Source organism: Hippichthys cyanospilos, chromosome 5 (assembly GCF_059441005.1).
Source record: "Hippichthys cyanospilos isolate Australia breed blue-spotted pipefish chromosome 5, RoL_Hcya_1.0, whole genome shotgun sequence".
Classification (NCBI taxonomy): domain Eukaryota; kingdom Metazoa; phylum Chordata; class Actinopteri; order Syngnathiformes; family Syngnathidae; genus Hippichthys; species Hippichthys cyanospilos.
Window position 1 is genome coordinate 5653351 of NC_142373.1, and position 25000 is coordinate 5678350.

Sequence of the window (25000 nt, forward strand, 5' to 3'; positions counted from 1 at the left end):
GACCACGCTCGTAAGTCGAAATGTTCGTAAAAGAGGGTGTTCGTAAACCGGGGGCCGACTGTATATATATATATATATATATATATATATATATATATATATATATATATATATATATATATATATATATATATATATAAAATAGGGTGTTCCAAAATGATGGGCCCATTCCAATTCCCATATCTCGGAAACTACTTGATGGCTCTTAATGAAACTACACTTTATGTTGAAGGTCATACGTCTTATTGGTTACATTCACAAAAAAACAGATTTTCGTAAATGTTCAATATAAGCACTGTGACACTGTACACTGCTCCACTTTTTCTGTTGATGTAGATGGCCGTCTGGGCGATTTAGGTATGCATGAGCAGCCCTTTTCTTGAAATTTATGGTGCCATATCTTAATTTGTTTTGTAGTTGGTGCCTTCTTTGCAAAATTTGTGAAGCAGGCACGCCACACTGTCTTTGGTGACTGAGTCCGAGCGTACTCCAAATTACTTTTCTTTTGACGTGAATGGTATTTCTTAACCTGAAAAGACAGAACTGCCAAACGTTACACACGAAAACATGAAACGTTTCTACACAAGCTGTGAAAATTTGAGGTCATTCCAACGAAAACTGTCTAAATTACTGGCCTACAAAATGGGGTCAAACATTTTGGAACACCCTGTATATCCAGTAAAATGAGGCTAATTCTAACATTCTAATTCTAAAACTCTCAGGAAATGTTAAGCGTAACAAATGGGCTCTCTTACCTTGAAGTGATTCTTGTTTTGGCCTGGTGCTTTGTTGATAAGACTCTCTACTGTTGATTGTGTGCGCAGGTCTAGCCAGACTAATGAGTGAAGGGAAGTGATGACACTACATCTCTTTTTCAATCTTAATTACCAACACCATCAACAAAAAAAATTGCCTATTATAATGAAGCTTTCCTTTTTCCTTACCAAATGGTACACCTTTGTAAAATTTCATCAATGTGAATACTGTAATTCCCCAAATGATGGCGCACCTGTGTATAACAGACCCCCTAAATTGACAAAGATTCTACAAAGATTCTTCCTGAACGTCTTATTAAAGGACGCAAATCGCCCCAAAAGAATCAACCTACTGATTAGCAATAAGGAAGGCCGTCTGGTCCCACAGCCAATCAAGATAGTTGGAGACCTAGTTCTTGGGATGGCCCCCTGGGGAAAACAGTAGGTGGAAACCATCCGGATCTCTTTGAAGAAGTAAACCTCGTTGAGCACAGGTCTGATATCCAATATGCTCGATCAATGAGAACAGCTTCAAGTGCATACAAAGAGATCCAAATGGATCTAGTCAGATCTCGAGGGTTCAGTAGGATAGGTGGGGTATCAGACATTTGAGGGACTGCTGCTTCCAATAAAGAAATCGTGGAGTGGTTCAAGTGGAACAGTGTTGGTGCTGCCTGTGAACCTCTTTGCGGTAGCTGTAATTGTGTTAAATGTCCCCCTTTCGGAAAAGAAATGACACTAGGTGAAGAGAAAGAGCTGGAAAAAATAAAGAAATGCCCTACCTACAAACTACACAATTAACATTGTGAATCCCCTCATTGGGATGCAGCTTACCCATGGAAAGGAGACCCTACGTTGCAACCAGGTAATCGGCATGTAGCAGAGGCAACCTTTCGCAACATGGAACAACGCCTTGATAAGGAACCAGAGTGGGAGGCCACATATAAGGAGCAAATCCATGAAATGCCCTCAAGAAAAGCTGCTATCAAACTCATCAAAGATGAGATGGGAACGGCCAAAATGGTATATTAGCCATTTAGTTGCTCCAAATCCACACTCAACTACAACACCTGTGAGAATTGTCTGGAGCAGCAGCCAAGAATACATGGGGGTCAGCCTGAACAATCTACTCTACAAAGGTCCTGATGTCTTGAATCACATTGAAGCACATTGATTGACAGCTTGGTCTCTGGGAGCCGATCACGTGACTCGTAGGCATGCCGAGAGTCACAGTAACTATGTAGATACAGACAGCAATGGAGAAATGCGCAGTTTTGGAAATCTGACTTTTACCTTGATTTCTTTTTGCAATAAATTGAAATTTCAAGTGTATCGTTATGATATGAGAGGCTTCACTTTAATTCGATGTCCGGGCATATCCGTTTCTAAAAATCCTCTTGCTCAGAAAAAGAAAGAGTTCAACAACTACTCATAACAATGTGTGGGTTCTGGACGAAGTGGCATAGCTGGGACTGGTGAAATACGCGAGTGACTTTGTATTACTCTATTAAAATGATTGTTTCAAAATGATTGTTTTAAACAAATTTGGGGCTTTGAAACAGGTTTTGATTTTTGGTTTTATTCTATAGTTTAGCATTGCATTGTGAAATAATAAAAACAAATAAAGCTGGCTACTTCACGGATTTCACTTTACGCGTGTTATTTTTGGAACATAATCCCCGTGATAAACGAGGGATTACTGTACACCCTAATGTGAAAATGCCCGGTTTCAATATTTTGTGTGCCCATCATTATGTTCCAGCCCTGATTTCTCTCTCGTAGGCATGGAGTTCACCAGAGCTTGACAGGTTGCTACTGGAATCCTTTTCCACACCTCCATGACAAAATCACAGAGCGTGCAGATATTGGAGACCTCATGCTCCTCCACCATCAATTTGACGATACAGTACCCTAGGGATGTTCAATACAGGTTAAATCTGAGCACATGTTTGGCCAGTCGATCACCTTTACTCTCAGCCTCTTTAGCAAGTCAGTGGTTATCTTGGAGGTGTGTTTTGAATCATTACAATGTTGGGCCAATTTCCAGAAGGAGGGGATCATGCTCTGCTTCAGTTTGTTACAGTACACAGCTCAGTTTTAGGGTGCTGGCAATCTTCTTAAAGCCTATGCCATTTTTTTGTGATGGAAAATGATGGTAATGAAGCAGGGCTTCAGAGCGTGTCTCGAGCAAAACTCGGCTTGGAAACAAAGCACTTATTCAGAGCGTGCATCAGTTCCCAAAAATCATGTGACAGATGGCTGAAGAAATCTTGGTTGTGTAGATGGTGTAATTAGTTCCTTTTAACATATCGTTACTTTATAAGAACACTTGAGACCCCCATCATGTATAAAGTACAGTATATCTCATTGGTGTGGTTGATAGAGCAATGGACCAATTAGTAAGTCATGGTTTTGATGCCAAAAAGGTAACTGACAATATTAAAATTAACCTTATTCATAAACAAAAACATGACACTGGGTAGTATAGATCAGTGGTCCCCAACCCCAGTACCGGTCCGCGGATCAACCGGTACCGGGCCGCATGGGCTGCACCCGAAATTTTGTTTTGTTGATGATTTAGTTTAACAGTTTGTACGTTTGTGCTTGAACTTTATTTTTGGCGTTGGCCTCTGGCCGCTGCTGAAATTACATACATAGTGACAAGGATGATGTGGTTTTTCGAGCCGCCAGCCCCCACTGGTCCGCAATATAAAGCGTTGAGCGGTCCGTGGTGATCAAAAGGTTGGGACCCACTGGTATAGATGACTAGAACTGGGCACACGCTGCAGGGCTTATTGCTCAATGCAGATTTGCTTATGAAGTTTGATTTTTTTGTAAGGTCATTCAACTCTCCAAATAAATGTGACCTGTATGTGAATGCAAAAGATCCCAAAACGTGCGCGTTGCCGCATTCAGATGGAGCGCAAAGAGCGGACGGTTTTGTATTGTAGTCAATGGAGTTCGCGCGATGGGCGTGATGACGCGTCGAGCGACGCGATGGAGCGACGCGCGGCGCGTAGTTACGTGTGACGCGAGAAGTTAAACATTTTTTAACTTTTGTCGCGTGTCACGTTGCGTCAGCCAATCAGCTTCGGGACCGTTCAACGGCTCACACAGGGGGAAGGAATGAATCATGGCGGCTACTTTGCAGTCACCAGAGCTACCAAATACGGCCAGCTGAGCTTTCAATACATAAACGGAGCCAAGCAAGAGCACTCACCTGGCTTGTAGAAAGGTGGAAGGAAGAACTTGGAACAACTGGTATGCGCAGCGTTTCCTTCACTTAACAGCTGTCGAACCGTAGTTACTGTGCTAAGCTAACGATAGTGCAGCACTGACAGCACAGTATTTAGCACGGTATCAACCACTTGATTGCGACATTGAAACTGTTTTTCTTTTTTTTTTTTGGCAGACGAGTATTGCCGTAAAGCGAGGGACACACAAGCCTCGCTGCTAAGCAGCAAAAACATTAACTCAGACCAGCCAAGATGGACTTTTCTCTGCCCAGGCAAAGGGAGAAGAGCTTAGCGAACGAACTCATGCATTGCCAATAGCACTTATTCGGCGCTCAAGCGTCCCTGCCTGCTTTATATTCATTCAGCAAAGCATTGCACATTACAAGACATAACAAACAGAGCCAGTCGGGCGCAACCAACAGCTGGGCCAAGGTCCCAGCTCACACTTTCCTGCGTCAACAGCTTTATCTAAGGACTGGGGCGAGATGAACTCGGACTGCATAGATGGACAGCAATGCACACTACTCTAGACGAGATATGAGCACGTAATGATAACAACCTAATGTATTTTTCCCTTCACACTATGCCACATCCTGAAAAAGTGAAAGTTCTCAGCAATGCTCTAATTTCTGGATCCACCGGATCCTCCCCTTGCGTGAAAAGTGAACTCCATCTTGACCTCGTGACAAAACGCCTCGCGTAGAGCGTAAACGACGCGCTCCATCTGAACGCGGCATAAGGTGTCAAAAGATCAGATACGTATCGGATTTAGTTCCATACACCCAAGTGGCCTGCGTCACATTTGAAAAAAATCATATCTGTGTCCTACACACTGCCATAAAAAGGTCAGGTACAGGTTGGATGGGGCTAAAAATCAAACAAAATGAATAAAAAAAATTTTAATTGCAATTGGGTCACTTCAGGCTACAGTGTGAACTTCCCTCAATTTGGGCATTTTCACTTACCCACTTGCCAGAGTAACATCAGTGTTTAGGGTCTTCCATGTTTAGCTAGCTTGTGGTTTATCATGTGATATATTTAGTAACCTATGTAGCAATAAGGATGTCGCAAGATACTGTGCAAACTCACCAATGGCATTATAGAGGGGTTTTCCAGTGTCTTTATCCCAAACCAGGGTTGTTTCTCTCTGATTGGTCACACCCACCGCTGATAAAACAATAATTGTCAATGGCAAACCCTGTTACTCCTATTATTTCTCAAAAATTGGTATGCATTGAATTCACCATTTAACACCACTGGAAAACATGCAGGCCATCGGCCCTCGAATGGTGTACAGTAGTGAAGGCATTTTTACCCACCTTTAATGTTGGAAATATCAATGTTGAGCTGGCCAAGTTTTTCGCATGTCTCCTCCATACAATCGTAGACTGATTGTATTATTTCCATGGGGTCCTCCTCAACCCACCTGATGAAAATAATGTAAGGCATGCTTTCTAATCTACAGGCATGAAAGAATGATACTAACTAAATACCTTAATATAAAGAGTAAAAATGATGTGAATAATAGAGAACAAGGCGGCATGGCTTGGTGGTAGAGTGGTCGTCTCCCAGCTGAGAGGCTGTGGGTTCGATCCCCCGACCAAAGACCATGTCAAAGTGTCCTTGAGAAAGACACTGAGCCCCCAGTTGCTCCTGATGCTACGTCATGCGTAGGTAAATGACTAGTTAGTGTAAAGCACTTTGAGTACCCAAGGTAGAAAAGCACTATATAATCGAAAGTCCATTGACCATTTAGTACCAATATATGTTTAGCACAAATCATAGAATTCATGGCAACTAAGGACACAAAGAATGAAGAATATGCTAAACCACAATGTGATTTCACACATGCTGTCTGTACAACCAGTTGAACAAATTGGATAGTTTAGCACTCAGTGTGAAAATGAAAAACTCACCCCTCCTTTGGAAAACTTTGGTTTATTTCTACTTGATGTTGAATGATTAATTCGGCTGTCTTGGCATTGAATACCTTTGAAAGAGAGATTAAAGACAGAAAAACAAATGAATATCATAAAAAAAAAAATAAATGAGGAAAACATTTACGGTCATTATTGAAGTATTAATTTGGCGGGTTTTGAGAAAACCTGATGCAAAAATCAACCAGAAATTAAAGGTAATATGCAGCTGGGGAATCAAACAGCTGTGCCTCTCCCCTTTGTTATATAAGTTGACATTACACCTTTATTTTCCCACAAACAAGTTTCTTCCTTTCTAGTGCATGTCTTAAAGGAACTTGAAATGAACCAGGGCTAAGGCAGATCTTTGAGGATTGCCCATGGTACATTGACTGCCTGCCTTTTTTCGGAACAATTCTATTGCTTGCCATCTTGTCACGTTGGTGGCCATTGGAGGGAGTCAGCGTCATTTTGGAGCTGACAAGATGGTTTCTTTTCTCTTTGGGTACACATGATGACTGCTTGCAGTCAACATATGACTCAAATACTTCACCTCTTGTAGTAAAAATTGTAATTTGGCTCAACTTTTATTTTCCATTTTTGCAAGGTGTTCCAATAGACGCGATGTGTCTTTCTCTGAACCCAGATCATTTTCAAAATTATCGTCCATGTATGTCATGTGGGTGTTCTGATATGAAAAAAAACACAATTCTTAAATCCACAGCAGAAAATATTTTTGTTCCAGGATCCAAATTATTATTGGTGACTAGAGTGGATTTATATAGCGCCCTCCACACCATATGGTGTACAAAGCGCCCTATAAAGCCTCACATTCACCCATTCACACACATTCATGCCCCAATGTGCCTGCTGCTAGGCAGGGCACTGTCAGGTTCACTGGGAGCAAATTAGAGTCCACTGTCTAGCTCAAGGACACTATGATATAGTCGCCAGTGATTGAACCCACCCACACCCTTCTGTTACGCTATTGTTGGATCCATGTCAATAATTCAGCTTTCATTTTTCTTTTGTAAGTGATCAATTACTGAAATAACTTTTGTCTTGGCATGGACAATATTAACTTTTATTCTAATGCCCAAATGTCATCAACAAGCCAATGTCAGGATTAGTAGTTTTTCGTCTGCAATTTGCTGCACTGACACTGTTTTGGTATCTTGAGCACATTCTCTTTGTACGTCTGCAATGTTATTTTAAATATGGCCTTGGTTCACAGTCTGTCTAAAATATTTTGCTAAAGCTTGCTCAATTCCCAGGCCTTTCTCCATGGCCGCCGTGTGACCTAAATTTGTGTTTGTCTCATTTATTCATGACACATTGGAATCTCTGTTTTGTCATTACAAAAACAAATGCAATAATTACAATAATGTTTTTTTTTAAAATTTATTTTGTTTCTTTTAATGTTCCTCCTAAATTGTGCAATGTGTGCATATACAGTGGGCCCCTGTGTTGCGAACTTAATCCCTTCAGCGGCTACGCGCGTAACTCGAACTGCTCGTATGACGAGCAATCCAAACCTAAGTTAATTAGTGAATGCGTGCAAAAACCATAGGTAAAAACATCATGACTTTATACACATATTAAAAATGAGTAACATAATCTACTGTATAGTTAAATTAAATAACATATACAAAGGAAAAATGACATTTACCTTTGGGGCAACGTGACTTGAGCTGGGTGGAGGCGGAGGGGAGCAGAGACCAACCCGCAGAATTTATTGATTTAGTTTCTTAAACGGGAACTTTTCTCAAACTAGAACATATCACCGGCGATTTCCTTCTCTTTAATCCATAATAGAAGAAGCCTCTCAATTTTGTTGTCGATCGAGGTCCGTCCCCCGGTAAGAAAAGCCTTGCCCTTGGAAGATTGCCGAGCGGTTACCACCATACTCACAAGCAAGGTTAACCATGCGTGCGCCTCCTTCGTATTTTTTTTGTATTATCTCCTGCTTCGTTTCTATTGTCATCATCCTCTTACTTCTTCCTTTACCGCCACTAGCAATTTTAGAAGCCATGTCTAACAGATAAAGTTTGCAAAGTCTTAACAACATTCCTTCCTTCCGGTTTTTGACTGATTTTCTCTCCTTCCTTCCGTCCCGACCAGCTGTGCCATCAAGCTAGATGAAGGCGTTCGACCAATAGCATATCGCCATCTCCGTGACTGACACCGTGACTGAAACAGTGACTGTGACATTGTAAGAGCAATAGCATATTAGCGTTGTCGTGTCATGCCTGGGCAGATTATTTCGTTAATGCAGCACAGCGAGGTCAATTGTACATACACATGACTGGCAACGCGTGGTAAAATCATATTTAAAACCATCACGAATTAACACACATATTAAAAATTGGTACCATAATCTGCTGTACAGTTAATTTGATTAATATGGATATACAAAGAATAAATGATATTTTCCTCTTGGGAGACGTGACTTGAGCTGAGTGGAGACGGAGGTGAGCAGAGATCAACCCGCAAAATGTATTTATTAATTTTTTTAAACAAGAACTTTTCTCAAACCAAAACATATCACCGGCAATTTCCTTCTCTTTAATCCATAATAGAAGAAGCCTTTCCACTTTGTTGTCGAGCGAGGTCCGTCCCCCGGCAAGGAAAGTCTTGCCCTTAGAAGATTGCCGAGCGGTTCTGTCCATACTCACGAGCAAGGTTAACTATGCAAGCGCCTCCTTCGTATTTTTTTTATTATCTCCTGCTTGGTTTCTATTGTCATCATCCTCTTACGTCTTCCTTTACCGCCACTTGCAATTTTAGAAGCCATGTCTAACAGATAAAGTTTGCAAAGTCTTCACAACATTCCTTCCTTCCGTTTTTCACTCATTTTCTCTCCTTCCTTCCGTCCCGACCAGCTGTGCCATCAAGCTAGATAAAGGCGTTCGGCCAATAGCATATCGGCATTTCTGTGATTGACGTGACGCCGAGACCGTGACCTTAATCGATCAATAGCATATCGGCATCTCCGTGACCAACACCGTGACTGAGACAGTGACTGTGACATTGTAAGAGCAATAGCGTTGAAAGTTACCGTGACAAGCTTCAACTACTGATTTTGATGATGTAGTAAAGTGAAAATATATGAACGAATACAATAACCTGCATGTCAGATTGTTCGTAAGACAAAAGGTTTGTGCGTAAGAGGGAGACAACATTCTCCACGGTCCGCGGTCCACGCTCGTAAGTCGAAATGTTCGTAAAAGAGGGTGTTTGTAAACCGGGGGCCGACTGTATTCCACAAAATCAGTCAATTAATATGCTACAATAATTGCGTTCAATAATTGTTGAATGGATTGTTTCTGTTCATATTATCACCACCTCATGCTCATATTTGTCATCAGCAGCAGGTGTCTGTCTCCATGTTTGTGACATACAATTATTTTCTCTTTTTTTCTTTTTTGCATCTTTACTGAAAAAACTGCCATGTTTAGTGCTATTTTTAAGCTTCTATATATATCTTAATTTGCTGGACACTGTAAGTCCACTACTAAATATACTCTAATATGATTTCCCCTTTCTGGATCATGAAGTACTGGTTTTCTCGTAATGTGTATATTTATCAGTATTTCTCTGACAATTACTCTTTCTATCATGGATTATTTTCATTTATTATAAATTTCTATATATATACAGTTTATCTCTCACTTCTGTAGTAGATAGTATTGTTCTACATGCACCTGAATAACACAAGCATATATATCTTTCTATTTGTAAATAGAGATGCTGCCTGTGCATCTCTAATTAGTTTGCATCATTTTATATTTGTCATTACCAGCCACCTTACCTAGTTAGAAACAACAAGACCAATCGCCAACCTTCTATTCACTTTCTTTTATCCTACATCTTTCTTGCCACAACTCTAATATTCTTATGCATTTAATTTTGACTTTCAACTTTCTTACAACCTTCCTCTTCTCCATCACACCAGAATGTCCATTTTCTCCTCTACATTACTGTACTTTTACCTTTATTTTACTACGCCACTCTCAGCTAAACAGTATCTAAACTTTTGACTGACGAGGTTCACATCATGTGAACAAATTTATAGTATAATTCCACTTGCTGTCAAAACGTTCAGTCAATTTATCCATTATCTACCATAGCGCTATATAATTTGAAAATCTCTCGCAGACTATGCCATATCAAACCATTAGCGTATCAATTGGTTCATCCTCCTTTTGCACAGTGTAATCTATTTTACTGTAAAATACAATACAGTACTATCACTCTAATATCTCAAACAATTATTACAAAGTAGGGCACCACTCCTCTACATTTTTTGTTTGTTTTGAAAATCTTCCACAAACTATGCTATATCAAACCATTAGCGTATCAACTGGTTCATCCTCCTTTTGCATCTATTTTACTGTAAAATACAATACAGTACTATCACTCTAATTTCTCAAACAATTTTTATAAAGTAGGGCAGTGATCCCCAACTATGGCGTTATATATTTGTGCCACAATTACGAGCGCGCGAAAAAAAAAATTGAGCGGAGAAAATGAAACTGAACGAGCGAAAACAGATTTTGAGAGCAAGAAAAAAACTATTGAGCGCGTAATGATAAGAGTTTGAGCGCGCGCCGATGGAGTTTGAACACAGAAAAAGAAATTGCTTGCTCAAAATTCCTTTTTGCTCGCTCGGGATAGCCCTCTCTCACTCAACATCTCGCTCTCGTTCGCGATACTCCTCCCTTCCTCGCTCAACATCGCGTTTGCTCAACATCGAGCACTCGCTCAGAGTCGTCCTCTGCGCTCGCTCAGTTCTCCTCACGCGTTACGTTTGTGCCACAAAACCAGCCAATCAGAGCTTGTAAAAGCACTTTGATTGACAGCTTGGTATCCAATGCGCGAGAATGCTATTGCGAGCGAGCAAAAAGGAATTTTGAGCGAGAAACTTCTTTTCAAGAACTTTTTTCCTGCGCTCAAAATCTGGTTTCGCTCGCTCAGTTTTATTTTCAACGCTCAAAAATTTTCTCCGCGCGCGCATAATTGTGGCACAAATATAACGCCATACCCAACCCCTGGTCAGCGGACCGGTACCGGTCCGTGGATCAACTGGTACCGGGCCGCGTGGGTTGCACCCGAAATAATGTTTTGGGGGGTTCATTTAAAATGTGACATTTGTAACTATAAATGTTGACTGGATTTTTAAATGGTTATTATTCTGGAGTGAAAAGTTAAAAAAAAAAACACTTTTCAGACTGATCGTAAATGAAAAATGACTTGTCATATCAACAAGTGCAGGGCTCATTTAAAATATGACATTAGTAACTATAAATGTTGATTGGATTTTTAAATGGGTATTATTCTGGAGTGAAAAGTCAAAAAAAAAAAAAAATTTCAGAGTGATCGTAAATGAGAAATGACTTGTCCGCATGAGTGTGATGGGTGAAACTGAGATCTGGAGTGCAGGACAAAGGCCAGGTGTGGCTCTATGGCAGTAGTATGGATGCGCAAGATGTCTTGTAAGTGAGAATCTGATAGCTGTGTCCTCACACCGCCCTTATTTAAGTTCATAACCGAGAATGTCTTCTCACACAAATACGTCGACCCAAACAAGCTTAGCATTTTCTTACCAAATGCTCAAATCTCTCGGACTTGTCCTTATCCAGCTTTCGGTAAAAGTTGTAAAATATTGCTGCTGTGAGATTAAACTAGCTTCAAGATGTTTCAGTTTTTTGCTGCGTTCATTACCTATGATCTTGCCATATACGTCAGCATGTTTTGTTTGGTAATGTCGCTTCACATTGAACTCTTTAAAAACAGTCATTGTCTCCTTACAAATGAAGCAGGCACAGTTGTTCTGTATTTCAGTGAAAAAATAGTCCAATTTCCACTCATCCTTGAACCGTCGGCCCTCGCAGTCAACTTTCCTCCTTTTGTTGATTGTCGCCATTTTAGAAAGTAAGGGGCTTAAACAGTCAATTACTCATATTCTAATTTGCTGTTCCTAATTGAGCCTATAGATGGCAGCAATTAGCACACGTACGTAACAGCGATGCTGCCCAATGTATTCATTCTCCATGCGGGCCAGACGTTATTGATTTTATGACAGAGGCTGAGGGCCGGATGGAAATTGACCACGGGCCACATTTGGCCCCCGGGTCGGACCGTGGACATGCCTGGCGTAGTCAAACGAAGCACTAGATTAACTTGTGCCCCCGCTGGGACACCTGGTCAGCTCTACAGGTATTGCATTTTCGCAAGCGAATCTGAGGCGGCAAGTGGTCGAGCGGGTAACTTCACTGGAAGTGAGACATTGATTTTTTTTCGTCTGCGTGGATTCAAATCCTGCTAGGAGCATTTACTTTCATTCGTTTTGGATTTTTACTAAGTTTACATTTTCCTGCAGGTAATTACAAGTTGAAAACTAATCGCTTTGTTTCATGTGTTTGATGAACGAGACAGTTAATCAGTTAGACAGTTAATCAGCTTGTGACGAATCTGCAGTAAGGAAATAGAAAAAATGTCAACAATCGACGCACATCTGGAATCGGGAGCCAGTTGAACAGTAACACCGCCTCTCTGTACTTACATTATTTTTTACTAAATATTCGTGATTGACAAATAAAAAGTTTGAAGACTGCAATAGAGAGAAGTTACAACCAGCACGATTTTTAAGACCCAAGTAAAAAAATCAAGACTTTTTCAAGACTTTTTAAGGTATTATTTTCAAATTTGAAATTCAATGCTTTTAAGACTTTTTAAGACCCTGCGGCCATGGTCTTATTTCAACTATTTATGTTCTCATATTTGTTCAAATAAATACTGATTGTGATATTGTAAGCACTTTTGAACGTAATTAGATTTTTGATTAAATAGAATATGATTATCACTGGAGGAAACGGTAAGTACCGCAGTTCCCCAAATATAGGACGCACCTGTGTATTGGGCGCAACCATAATTTTAGTGTCAAATTCTGGTATTTTTTATGTTACCGCAAAGAGTTTCATTTAAGATTCTTTTGAAATAAATGTGAATGCTGATTGTGCCTTCTTGTTAGCCTTCTTGGTCAGTTACAGGCTCCAGTCAAAGTTAGCCCAAACCTTGTGGCAGCCACACTATTTGCAACCTGCTTTGCTCCGAGAAACACTTTCTTTTTGAACATTACTGTAGTATTACTGAGCATGAACAAGGATGAACTCGAACGTTTGTTCAGTTTGCTTGCTTCTTTGATTTAAAATAATGCTTTAACTACCATATGGTATGTTAGATTCGTCCACACACAGGCATGCATAAAATATTAAAATAACACACACACACATATATCTTCATGGAAATGTTGTTTAACGTCCACACACAGGCATGCATAAAATATTAAAATAACACACACACACATATATCTTCATGGAAATGTTGTTTAAGTATGGTGGGCCATGTGGGTCAGAGCCATAAAACAGCAGAACTGTAAATGAGCCTCAATTATGCCTTGCTTGCTTGTGCCTTTACTGATGTTGACAAAGATGGCAAAAATAATTTATCAACTGAAAAGATTTCTCTGTAATGTGATTCTACTTTACAAGATTCACTACCCAAATTACTTTGTAATAAATGCAATTGTTGCCACGCTTCTCATTATCCAAAAAGGGTGAGCCATTAATGTCTGTGTAAACACATGCTTCGAGATCAGAGCAATATATCGCTTTGGCAAGTTCTGTTGAAAAGCAGCAACTCTATGTAAGATTTATTGGTACTTATGACTGCAAATGTTACCTACAGTAAGTCCTCCAATGAGTCTAAAAACAACCAAAAGTTAAAGTTTAACTCCTCATTGACATGAGATGAACTTCCACGCAGAATGTAGGTCAGTAAGTGAATTGGTCACTTAAGTAAACCAATGCAATATTACCAAGTAATAGGAAAATTGAAAAGTCATTGCCAAAATGGTTTAATCTGGCCCGCAAGAGAACTTGCCGGCTTCCTCCCACACCCCAATAACATGCAGGTGGCAGGTGAATTGGGCATACTGAATTGTCCTTAGGTGTGATTGGATGTGTGAATGGTTGTTGGTCTCTGTGTGCCCTGCAATCGGCTAGCAACCAGTTCAGAGTGTCCCGAAGCCAGCCAGGTACAGCAAGCCTGCGACCCTTGTGAGGATAAGTGGCTCTAGAAAATGGATGGATATTTACAGTTGATCCCCGTTGATTTTCCGCCATGTGGCGCCTGAGCTAAAATAAGTTTGACATCCCTGGCTAAGGCATTAATTACTTACCTCAAAAGTACTAACTTCCTTTAAAAAGGCCTTCTAAATACAGTGGGCCCCCGGCATACAAGATTAATCCATTCCGCGGATGGGATCGTAATGTGAATTCGCCGTATGGCGGGCAATCCAAACCCATGTTAATTCGCTAATGCATGTAAAACCCCAGGTAAACACATTAAAATTGTATACGGAATACATATTAAAATTTGGTCACAAAATACTATAAGTGCTACTTATTTATAATGCAGTATACATATATATGATTAAATAACATAATAAATAAAAAGAAATATACAATGGAACCCCGAGTAACAGCGTCCCTGGCTTACGTTTTTTCATGTTGCGACGTGGAATACTGAGTTTTTTTGTCCCCTCTTTATGGTATTTTCCCGATTTTGCTACAAAAACAACTGTCATGACCCTAGGGGCTTGGCTGTGTTTGTGTTGTTTTGTATCCATCTGCAGGCGTTTTAAGGTAATTGCACTCATTTTCAGTTGCTGTGAATGCCTCCATCAACGTGTCACTACAATGCTGGTCTGGTATTGGTCGGCGTCTCCTCACAGAGATGGTGGTCTGCGATTGGTCGGCCTCACTCGTTTCAAAATGGCGTAACGGTAAAGCTTTGTTCTATCGTGAGTGGTTACAAAACCGTGTTTATAGTGCATTTTACTGCTTAATTCAAAGTTGAATGGGTTAGCCATGGGTCCCAAGATTGCTAGTGATGTTAAAGAGAGAAGTAAGAAGATGATTTATATGGAAATGATGCTGGAAATAATACAAATAAATAAATAAAGAAGTACGAATAAATCCTTTCCATGTTTTTTATTTATGATGTTTTCTGATTGTATACATGTATATTATATACACAGAGCCCATACTATATTATTTTGGTACCAATTTTTAATATGTATGTACAATTTTGATGTTTTTACCTGAGGGTCTAAACGCATTAGCTATTTAACATAGGTTTGGATTGCCCGTCATACAATGAAATTGCCTTATGACCCCAACCATGGAACGGATTAATTTCGTAACACTAGGGGCCCACTGTATGCACACATTCCAATGATTCATAACTATTTTAATATTACGCATAATTCCTCATTCACTCCCACTGTTCTCATCACATTTGTATTCTTCGTTCTTCGCCATTACTCATCCAATTTATACTGTTCTAACTTTAATTGATTCCCCCAATTCCAGTCATTCCATGAATTCTATTTTCCTCTTCCCACAATTCAAAATTTTCCCACAATTCCACTTTTTTCCGTTTTTCCCTTGTATCTTCTACATTATTCAGCCTATTCAAACCGTTCCAACTTTGTAATATTCAGAATTCTTCACAGATTTAAGCCATTCAAAGATTCCACATCATTCCACCATTCAATGCCTCTCCCTTCAGTGTTTTTGCCTTCACAGGCAATTTCTTCAGGAATTACACATTTTCTAGTACAAAAAGGATTTAGGGGATTTCTAAGTTTTGTTTGGTTTTGTTTCTTTTATATCTAAGTAATTTTTGTAATATGAAGAAAAATACCGATACTGTACAGAAGTGACCGTATCTCGAGGTTTCACTGTATTTGATAAATTATAACAATAGATTTCTACCTGGGAGTTGTCGTATTTTTTTTCCACCAATGTGAGTGACAGCACAGATCTGTTTTGTTTACGGTTGAAGAGCAAAACAGGCAGAAAAAGAAGACTATGCAGTGGTGTGCAATAATATAATATTCCTGCTACATCACTGCCATCTGAAAGAGTAATCTCAACTGCTGAGGACATACTGTATTAACACAGTCAAGGGCATGCTTGAAAGGAAAAAAATGATGTGTGGCTTCTAAAAAAAGAAGCAATAGAATTTCATTCTAATAATTTGCTTCTGTTTTGGAGATCATTGTTAATATATATATATCCCATAGATTTTTATTATTATTATTATTATTATTATTTTTTTTTTTTTTTTACAAACATTGCCCACTATATTGCAATGCACTTTGGAGACACAATACCCTGCACTAACAAACACTGAGTGCAGGTGCATGTAACATACAGCCTGTGGGCCGCAGGGAGACATCACGCTTAGCCATCCCAAAGAGTAGGACAAGGGTTAAAAAAAAAAAAAAAAAAAAAAAAAAGAAAATAAGAAAAAAAAAAAGACCTCCACACCCCACAAATGACGAGTTAATTTTTGACAGGTGATTTCATCACGGTTCAGCACACAAATGATAGCAATTGAATGGATTTCACCACAACAACAAAAATACCAAAATGCATGAAAAGCATTCAAGCAAACATTGTGAAGCTGATATTGTTGAGGGAATGTCGACAAGTGATTCAAATTTGCAATAATAGAACTCTATCATACAATAAACACACAGACAGATAATCCTATGATATGCAATAAATTAAAAAAGAATTAAGACACTCCATTGAAATCGCACATTTCAAATAATGACTATCATGCACAAACTACACACTATGTGAAGCCCATTGAGAAGGCAAGTAGCCACACAATTAGAATCAAATCCAAAGGTGGCGCAAATCAACATTTAACAAAAACACCTCATTTAGGTCCTGGGCTGGATTCACGTTTAAGATACTGTGCGTTTTTGCCTCATTTTCAGATATCATTCAACTTTTGTTAGCAGCTTTTTGCTTCATTTTCATATTATTCAACTTGTATTATTCAAATTGTATTATTCAAACTTTGTTTGGAAATTGTTAGCTCATTTTCAGACCTCATACAACTTTATCTTCTTTATTTTTTGGCAGTGGTTTTTCAAAGTACTGAAGGCAGCTTTAGTTATACTAACTCAGTGCTTTTCAAATAGTGGGGGAGGCCCCTTTGGCGAGGAGGGGGCGCGGATGACCCCAGGGAAAAGGATATGTTTTTGCCATGTGACGTGTAGTTGTGATATAAGGATTTGCATCTTTTATTTTCAGGCATTTTGATGACCGTTGTTATATTTTTCTGTTTTAGATTAACCTGTAACCTGTATAAACACTGTAGAACGTAGTTAACAGTTGTTGAAAGTTTACTTATATTGCTTGTTGCTTTGTTAAGGTTAAAAATGATACAGTTTTAGGTATACTTAAGGTATACAAATGTTATAATTTTATTTATATTAGACGCGGCGAGCGGGGGTCAAAATATTTTCTCTTTCCTTTTTTCAGGCATTCTAATGCACTTGGGTTTTTTTTCTACTTGGACAAATCTTTAACCTGTATATATATGCTCTAAGAAAAAGCAGTTAACAGTTAAAAGTTTGTTTATCTTGTGTATTCATTTTGTTAATTTAAAAAAGGATACAGTTTTAGGTATATTTATACAACTTTTATAGATAATAATCTTATTTATGTTCGGTGTGGCCAGTGGGGGGGTGGGGGGGGGCAAAATATTTTCTCTTTCCTTGGGGGCTTTGCAAAATATAATTAAGAAGCACTGTGCTAACTGTACTTTGAAAGAAAGAACTTAGCATTCAGTTTCACATTATTAAAATGTGGTCAACAGAAGGCATTTTCTTTTCTTTTCCTCAAAAATATTACATTCAAATGATGTATATTAGTTCTACAAATTTTAATCATGCACAATCAATGTACAGGTACATATCCGAAATAATTCAATTCAATGGAACCAAAGGAGGTTTTTCAGTGCACAGGGCATTTCATACATAAGATTTGCACACTCAATATGCTTTATGTCAGTGATTCTCAAAGTGAGGTCCACAGACCCCCTGGCCCCATGGCCTGAATGCAGCTGGCCCGTGAAATAATAGAAAAATATACACGTGTTAATTTCATTTTATTTTATATTAAACTGTGAAAGTATTCATTACTCTTCAATAAAGCAATCCAACCATATGAACATGCTTTTAAAAATGTAATTTTTTTTTTTTAATAAATTTACAAATTTATAAATTTGTCAAATTGACCCATGTAACCCACTTCATCTAAAGAGCTTGATTATTTAGTCACTAAATATTTGGCAGCAACCAACCATTTTGGGAGAAATTGACCCGGTGTGTCCTAAGGGGGCGTCCAATTTGCTATTTTTATTTTGTAAACTTCAGTATAGCCTGAAAAGTACAAATATTCTTGTCAAATGGAATCCTTTTGGCTAAATTTTTTTTATTTAATTTTGTTTCCGCAAACATTTGAAATGGGGGTCCTTGGAAAATTTGCTTTCTAAAAGGGGTCCCTGCCTCCAAATTGACATGAAAGTGTACCGCCATCCTAAATCATTCAAAAAAAGTAACATGTTAAAATCAGGGCACTGAAATATTCCATGGCTACCTAAAAAGAACAGTGAAACTCGAGCTGCAAGCGGCTATAACGGGCCCTGGCAGACCTGAGCACGTTGAAGTACGAACAGTCAAGGTACAGAAATAATCCATGGCTATCTAAAAAGAACAGTGAAACTCGAGCTGCAAGCGGCTATAACGGGCCCTCGCAGACCTGAGCACGTTGGAAGTATGAACAGCTCGAGGTATGAACATATTTGGGTATGAATGTATTTGAAGCATGAAACATGGTTTGAAGCTGAAACAGCTCAGTTATTAAAGTTTTTGTCACTCTTGGCAAAGGAAATATTCAAAATAATTTGAAGCTTCGCCCACATCTTACAAGTCATGGGATCTTCACAATTTTTGGCATATTTGTGCCGCGATATTACTTCAAAGGGCTCAGCTAAACACATAAAAACTTAAAAAAAAAATGCAATATTTTTTGCTGCCACTAGGTGGCGCTCGCACTACGACAAAAAATACGTTGATAGGTGTATTCCGCATTGGAACCTCATCAAATATATGAAGTTTAGAAAAGATAAGACCATCTGGGTCCAAATACAACAACTTTGTTCGTTTTGACGAGACATCAGACTGACATTTTTGGTTGCCACTAGGTGGCCTTATAAGCAATTGAAGAATTTCTTAAAAACGTGTTAAGAGCTTGAGTCTTCATGTGTCTGTCAAGTTTCAGCTTTTTCCAAGCTTGTACAGTTGAGGTATAAAGGTTTGTGTCACATGTGGCAAAGTAATCATCAAAGACATAATATGAAGCCCCGCCCCCAACATATTTGATGGCATATCTTCACAAAAATTTGAACAATTGTGCCTCTCAGTCAGATAAAACACCACAACAAATTTGAAGTCGATTGGGTCAAGCGTTTAGGAGAAAAAAGGAGCAGTTAGGGACCCGCAAATGAGCAAAAACGGGCCAAAAGTGCACATTCAAAAATTCATAACTCTCTTTCTGTACATCTGAGCATAGGGCTCGCAATGACTTTTTTGTAGGGCTCGAGGTCAAATTTTTGTAGCTCTAGGTCAAAGGGGCCAGGAGTGAGAGGCTTTTTTCCACTCATAAGTCCATTTTGGGCCCAATTACAGCCACTTTTTTCGTTTTGGCGAGACATCTGACTTTGAGGTAGCGTGCAGACCACGCCCATTATTGAAAAGTCGTAAAATTTTAAAACCTTAATATTCCATGTCTTTAGGGTGTTCTGACCAATTTTCAGTTATTTTACTCAAACAGACTGAGCACAATACATGAAAGTGTAAAAAAATGACATTTTAATCAACCACTAGGCAGCGCTATATATAATTTTTTCAAAGGTGTTAAAGGCATAAGTCTCCATGTGTCTATGAAGTTGTAGATTTTTTTAAGCTAGTACATCAGAGTTATTAAGGTTTTTGTCACTCTTGGCAAAGGAAAAATTGAAGAAATAATTTGAAGCCCCGTCCCCATCATATATGTCGGCGGCTCTGCACTAAATTTTGCCTAGTTGTGCCCCTATGTCTGGTAATGCACCACAGCAAATTTGAAGGCGATTGGGTAAAGCGTTTAGGAGAAACAAGGAGCAGTTTGGGACCTGCAAATGTGCAAAAATGGGCCAAAAATGCACATTCAAAAATGTATAACTATTTTTCTGTACATCTGAGCACATGGCTCGCACTGACTTTTTTGTAGGTCTCTAGGTCCTTCATATGCCTAAAAATTTTCGTAGCTCTAGGTCAAATGGGCCGGGACCAGCTGCAATTTTTCGACCTTAGGTGGCGCTGCAGAACCATTTTTTTTTGCATTGTTTTGGGAAACACAAAAATATCCAATTTTTCACCGGGCCCGACAAATGTGCAAAATTTTGTGACTTTTCGTGCATGTTTAGGCCCTCAAAAATGGAAAAGTTCTGCACAGTAAATAATAATAATCCTGAGAAAAACAAGAGGGCTATCGCAGCTGTATCTGCTCGGGCCCTAATAATAATAATAATCTGGACAGGAACAATAGGGACCTCCCAGCAGTCGCTGCTAGGGCCCTAATAATAATAATAATTTGGAGAAAAACAAGAGGGCTCTCGCAGTGGTAGCTGCTCGAGCTCTAAAAATTCATAACTCTTTTTACATATGGCTACAAATTTTCGTAGCTCTAGGTCAAACGAGCCAGATGCATTTTTTCGAATGTTGTGACTTTTCGTTCATGTTTAGGCCCTCAAAAAAGGAAAAGTTCTGCACAGTAAATAATAATAATAATAATAATAATAATAATAATAATCCGGAGAAAAACAAGAGGGCTCTCGCAGCGGTAGCTGCTCGGGCCCTAACAATAACAATAATAATAATAATAATAATCATCATCATCATCATCATCATCGTCGTCGTCCAAAGAATAACAATAGGGACCTCGCAGCGGCCCTAAAGATATTTAAATACAAAGCGATTTCACAAGAGTTGCCGCTGTAACAACGCAATATAGAGAAAACAAAGTCCTTTGAAGTCACCGTCTTTCCTATCATTGTTCAATCACATTTATTTGCTTGATTTCCTTTTCTAAGTGATATTAGTTGTTGAACTGTACTGTTGTACTTTAAATACATTCTTAATCTATGGCAGGCATGTCCAAACCCGGTCCTGAGGGCCACCTATCCTGCGTGTTTTTGATGTTTCCGTCGTCCAAAGCAGCTGATTCAAAAGATCACGTTTGTTGTCAGGCTTCCGCTGAGCTTGCTGATGAGCTGATCATTTGAATCAGGTGTGGTAGGAGGACAGAAACTTCCAAAACATGCCGGATTGGCGGCCCTCGAGGACTGGGTAATCTATGGAATACCTATTGACACACACCTGGGAGCCTCGATCGCACTTAAGCATAGATGAGGATAAACCTAGAATCTGCCACGTCACTCACCAAAAATCTTGTTGAGCTCGTGCCCTGGTCGATAGCACCCACAAGCGGATCCATCGCTATGTTTCGTCTCCTGACGACGGCCTTTGAAGGAAAATGACAGCGCTTACGCTCTCCAGTCCCGTGTTTGCTATGGAAGCATGGCAGGGCAACTTTGCACCAGAATTCAGAAGTGGGCGGGATTTTCGCGCCGGGTAGATAAAAGCTGACTTGTCTGGGCGAACTTCCCATTGGTTGGTCGCTACAACGGCGTCGCTACGGGGCGTTGTGCATTTTGTCCAATCAGCTCTCAGTGGAAGATGCAACCACGTGGGCGAGCTGTGACATGCCGCGGTACAGCGGAAATGCCCTGTTCCAAGCCCTTTCCATTGTGCTCTTTCGAAAATTAAACTGCTAATCTTTAATGTTGACTTGTGGCGCCCTTTTGTGTACACCTGTGTTTGGTGTTACCAGGTAAAAACCTTTTTGACGGTACAACTACATTATTAGGGCCTGTTACATCAGTGTCCCCCTTGTTCTTCTCCAGATTATTATTAATATCCGAAATTGAATTACTTTTTGAGGGTCTAAAAATGCACGAAGAGTCATCATATTTTGCACACTTGTCGGGTCTGCTGTAAAATTTGATATTTTGGTGTTTTCATACGTAAAATAAAAAAAAAAAAATTTTAGCCAACTAGAGTCAAAAAATTCTACTGGGTTGCGGCCCGTTTCACCTAGAGCTATGATTTTTTTTTTTTTTAGCATATGTAGGACCTCAAGACCTACAAAAAAAGTCATCATGACCCATGTGCTAGGATGGCAGTTACCGAACTCAACTTCAAATTTGGCATGCTCCATTACCAGACATAGAGGCACAACCGTGAAAAATTTTGTGAAGATCAGCTAACATATGATGGGTGCGGGGCTTCAAAATATGTGTTTCAAATTTCCTTCGCCATGATCGAAAAAATATTAATAACTCAGTTTTTTACACGTTCATGTATTATGCTAATCTTGTTTGAGCAAATTAACTGAAAATTGGCCAGAATAGCATTGAGGCATGGAACATGAAGGTTCTCAAATTTCACGAATTTCAATAATGGGCGTGGCCTGTACGTTGCCTCAAAGTCCACTGTCTCGCCAATATAAACAAAGTTGCTTTAATTGGACCAAGATTGGCTTATCTGTTCCAAATTTCATATAGTCGATTGGAGTCCAATGCAGAACATACAACGAACCAATTTTTTGTCGTACTGCGAGCGCCACCTAGTGGCAGTAAAAAACATTAACATTTTGACGTACTTTGTTGAGCCAGTTAAAGTAATATCACTGAAATTTAGTCTGACAAGCCTCCAGACACTCTTAATGCCCTCCACCAAATAATACGAATTTCCAATAATGGGTGTGGCATATACGCCAGTTTTACTTCCGAAGACTTATCGGAACAGTAGCTGCTGTAATTTGACCCGGATGATCTGATCTTCGCACAATTAAACACATTGTAAGTGAGTCTATTCCTGAAGACATCAAAAAACATTATAATGCTATTACGCTCCATTATAATGCCAACTCGTGGTAGCAAAAATGACATTATAGTCGAAAGATTGCAGCCAAACCCAGTTGTTTTGACTTACAGCTATGCAAATCTTTACGCATATGTAGGACCCTAAGACCTAAAAAAAAAAAAAAATCAGAGAGTCATTTGCGAGGATGTTACAAATTGTTGAATGAGCAATTTTGACCCATTTAAGGGCATTTGCAAGTCTTTGACTGCTGCCTTCTTCTCTTAAACAGTTATCCCGATCAACTTCCAATTTGGCCTGGACCATTATCAGACTTAGAGGCATAAGTGGACCAAAAATGGTCAAGATCCGATGAAATATATGATGGAGGCGGGGCTTCAAAATAGGAAAACATTATTTCCTTCTCCCACAGTGACAAAAACCTTTATAACTCAGTTGAACAAGCTTTAAAAAATCTGCAACTTTACAGTGTCATTAAGACTTATGATCTTAACACATCTATATGACAAATTTCTGAATTATCTATAGTGACACCAGGTGGCGGACAAAAATGTCAATTTTTTACACTTTTCATGTACTGTCTTATGCCTGTTTGAGTAAATTAACTGAAAATTATACAGGAGAGCATTGAGATAGGGAACATTAAGGTTCTCAAGTTTTATGACTTTTCAATAATGGGTGTGGTCTTTACACTGCCTCACAATCCGATGTCTGGCCATAACGGTAAAGGTTTATGTAATTGAACCTGGATGATCTTATCTTCTCTAAATTTGATACATGTGAAGGGAGTTCAATGCTAAACACACGTTTTTCAGTTGTAGTACAAGCGCCGCTTAGTGTCAGCAAAAAAAGCTATATTTTTTACATTCATGTACTTTGTTTAGCTTGTCAAAGTAATATCACAGATTCTTTTCTTCAAACAAGCCTAATTTCCTCCACCAAATATTACGATGTTTTGATAATGGGTGTGGCCTACACAGCAGTGTTCATTACGACAATTTATCGTTACAGTAAATGGCGCTGTAATTTGCCCAGATGATCTCATTTTGTCACAATTTTGCGTATTGAATGAGAATCCATTCCTACAGACATCAACAAACATACATTCCATTATAGTACTAGCATCACCTTGTGGCAGGAAATAATATAACACAATTTTTGCGATTCTATTTACTTAGTTGAGCCTGTTGAACAAATGCTTAGGAAAATTCCACTTTTTCTACAACATTGGGTTCTAATGCTCATCTGCCCAAATATGTTCATCCCCCAACGTGTGAAAACCCCAACTTGTTCAAACCCCTACGTGCAGAGGTCTGCAAGGGCCCGTTATAGCAGTTTGCAGCTCTAGTTATTATTATTATTGTTATTATTATTAATAGTAATAGTAGTAGTAGTAGTAGTAGTAGTAGTAGTAGTAATAGTAGTTATAGCTATAGTATTATTATTATTATTATTGTTATTATTATTATTATTAGTAGTAGTAGTAGTAGTATTGTTATTGCTGTCAGCCCGCTTGAGAGCAAATCCCATCTGATTTAAGACAAAAGGTTGACTCTAAACTGGTTACTGGCAGGTCACCGAGGATAGGCAGGGGAGGAGCTACTTAGTGGCCAGGGGTGGAAATGGCCATCCCAAGATCGAGGAGGACATCTTAATACCTGGGACTTTGCCTCCATTTTCAAATGGATGCGCGATTTAACTCTTTAAATGCAGCATTTACACAGTATGCCAATATCTTTAACCTTTATCAAGCCCCAAACATTTTGAATAGAGATAAAAAACTACACCAAGAAAACTCTGGCACCTAGAAGGTTAATTCCTTAATACACTGCTACAATTACTTTACAATAACTATATATTTAACGGCAGGATATCTGGGGATTTTTTACTAAACTGGCCTATCACAACTTGGGCTGACTTTGAAAGGGTCATAATATCGTATATATCCAGTGGCCCCCATATTACAAGATTAATCCACTCCGCGGTTAGGCTCATAAGGCGAATTCACCGTACGGCACGCAATCCAAACCAATGTTAAATAGCAATGCGTTTAGAACATTTTTATTAATCTAATATCGCCGTTATTAAAAACATTGCTCAGTTATAATAATAGTCTCTGATGTTCTTCAGACTTGAAAATATAGATTTAAAAAAATACAGCACATATAATAAACTTGTTTC

The 25000-nt window shown here is 39.0% G+C and overlaps 1 protein-coding gene across 2 annotated transcripts in view; it reads right to left on the bottom strand.

Moving 5' to 3' along the window:
* The window catches only part of LOC148423242 (glycerol kinase-like), a 45824-nt gene extending 24346 nt beyond the window's left edge, over positions 1–21478 (bottom strand). For both annotated transcript variants that reach the window (XM_088415724.1, XM_088415723.1), the window contains exons 1-5: positions 21318–21478; positions 5908–5981; positions 5311–5417; positions 5081–5158; positions 756–835 (exon numbers count right to left, since the gene is read on the bottom strand). In XM_088415724.1, the coding sequence (XP_088271850.1) occupies positions 756–835; positions 5081–5158; positions 5311–5417; positions 5908–5981; positions 21318–21371 (393 nt within the window). In that variant the 5' untranslated portion in view covers positions 21372–21478. The remainder of the gene's footprint in view (positions 1–755; positions 836–5080; positions 5159–5310; positions 5418–5907; positions 5982–21317) is intronic.
* Positions 21479–25000: the final 3522 nt, after the last annotated feature.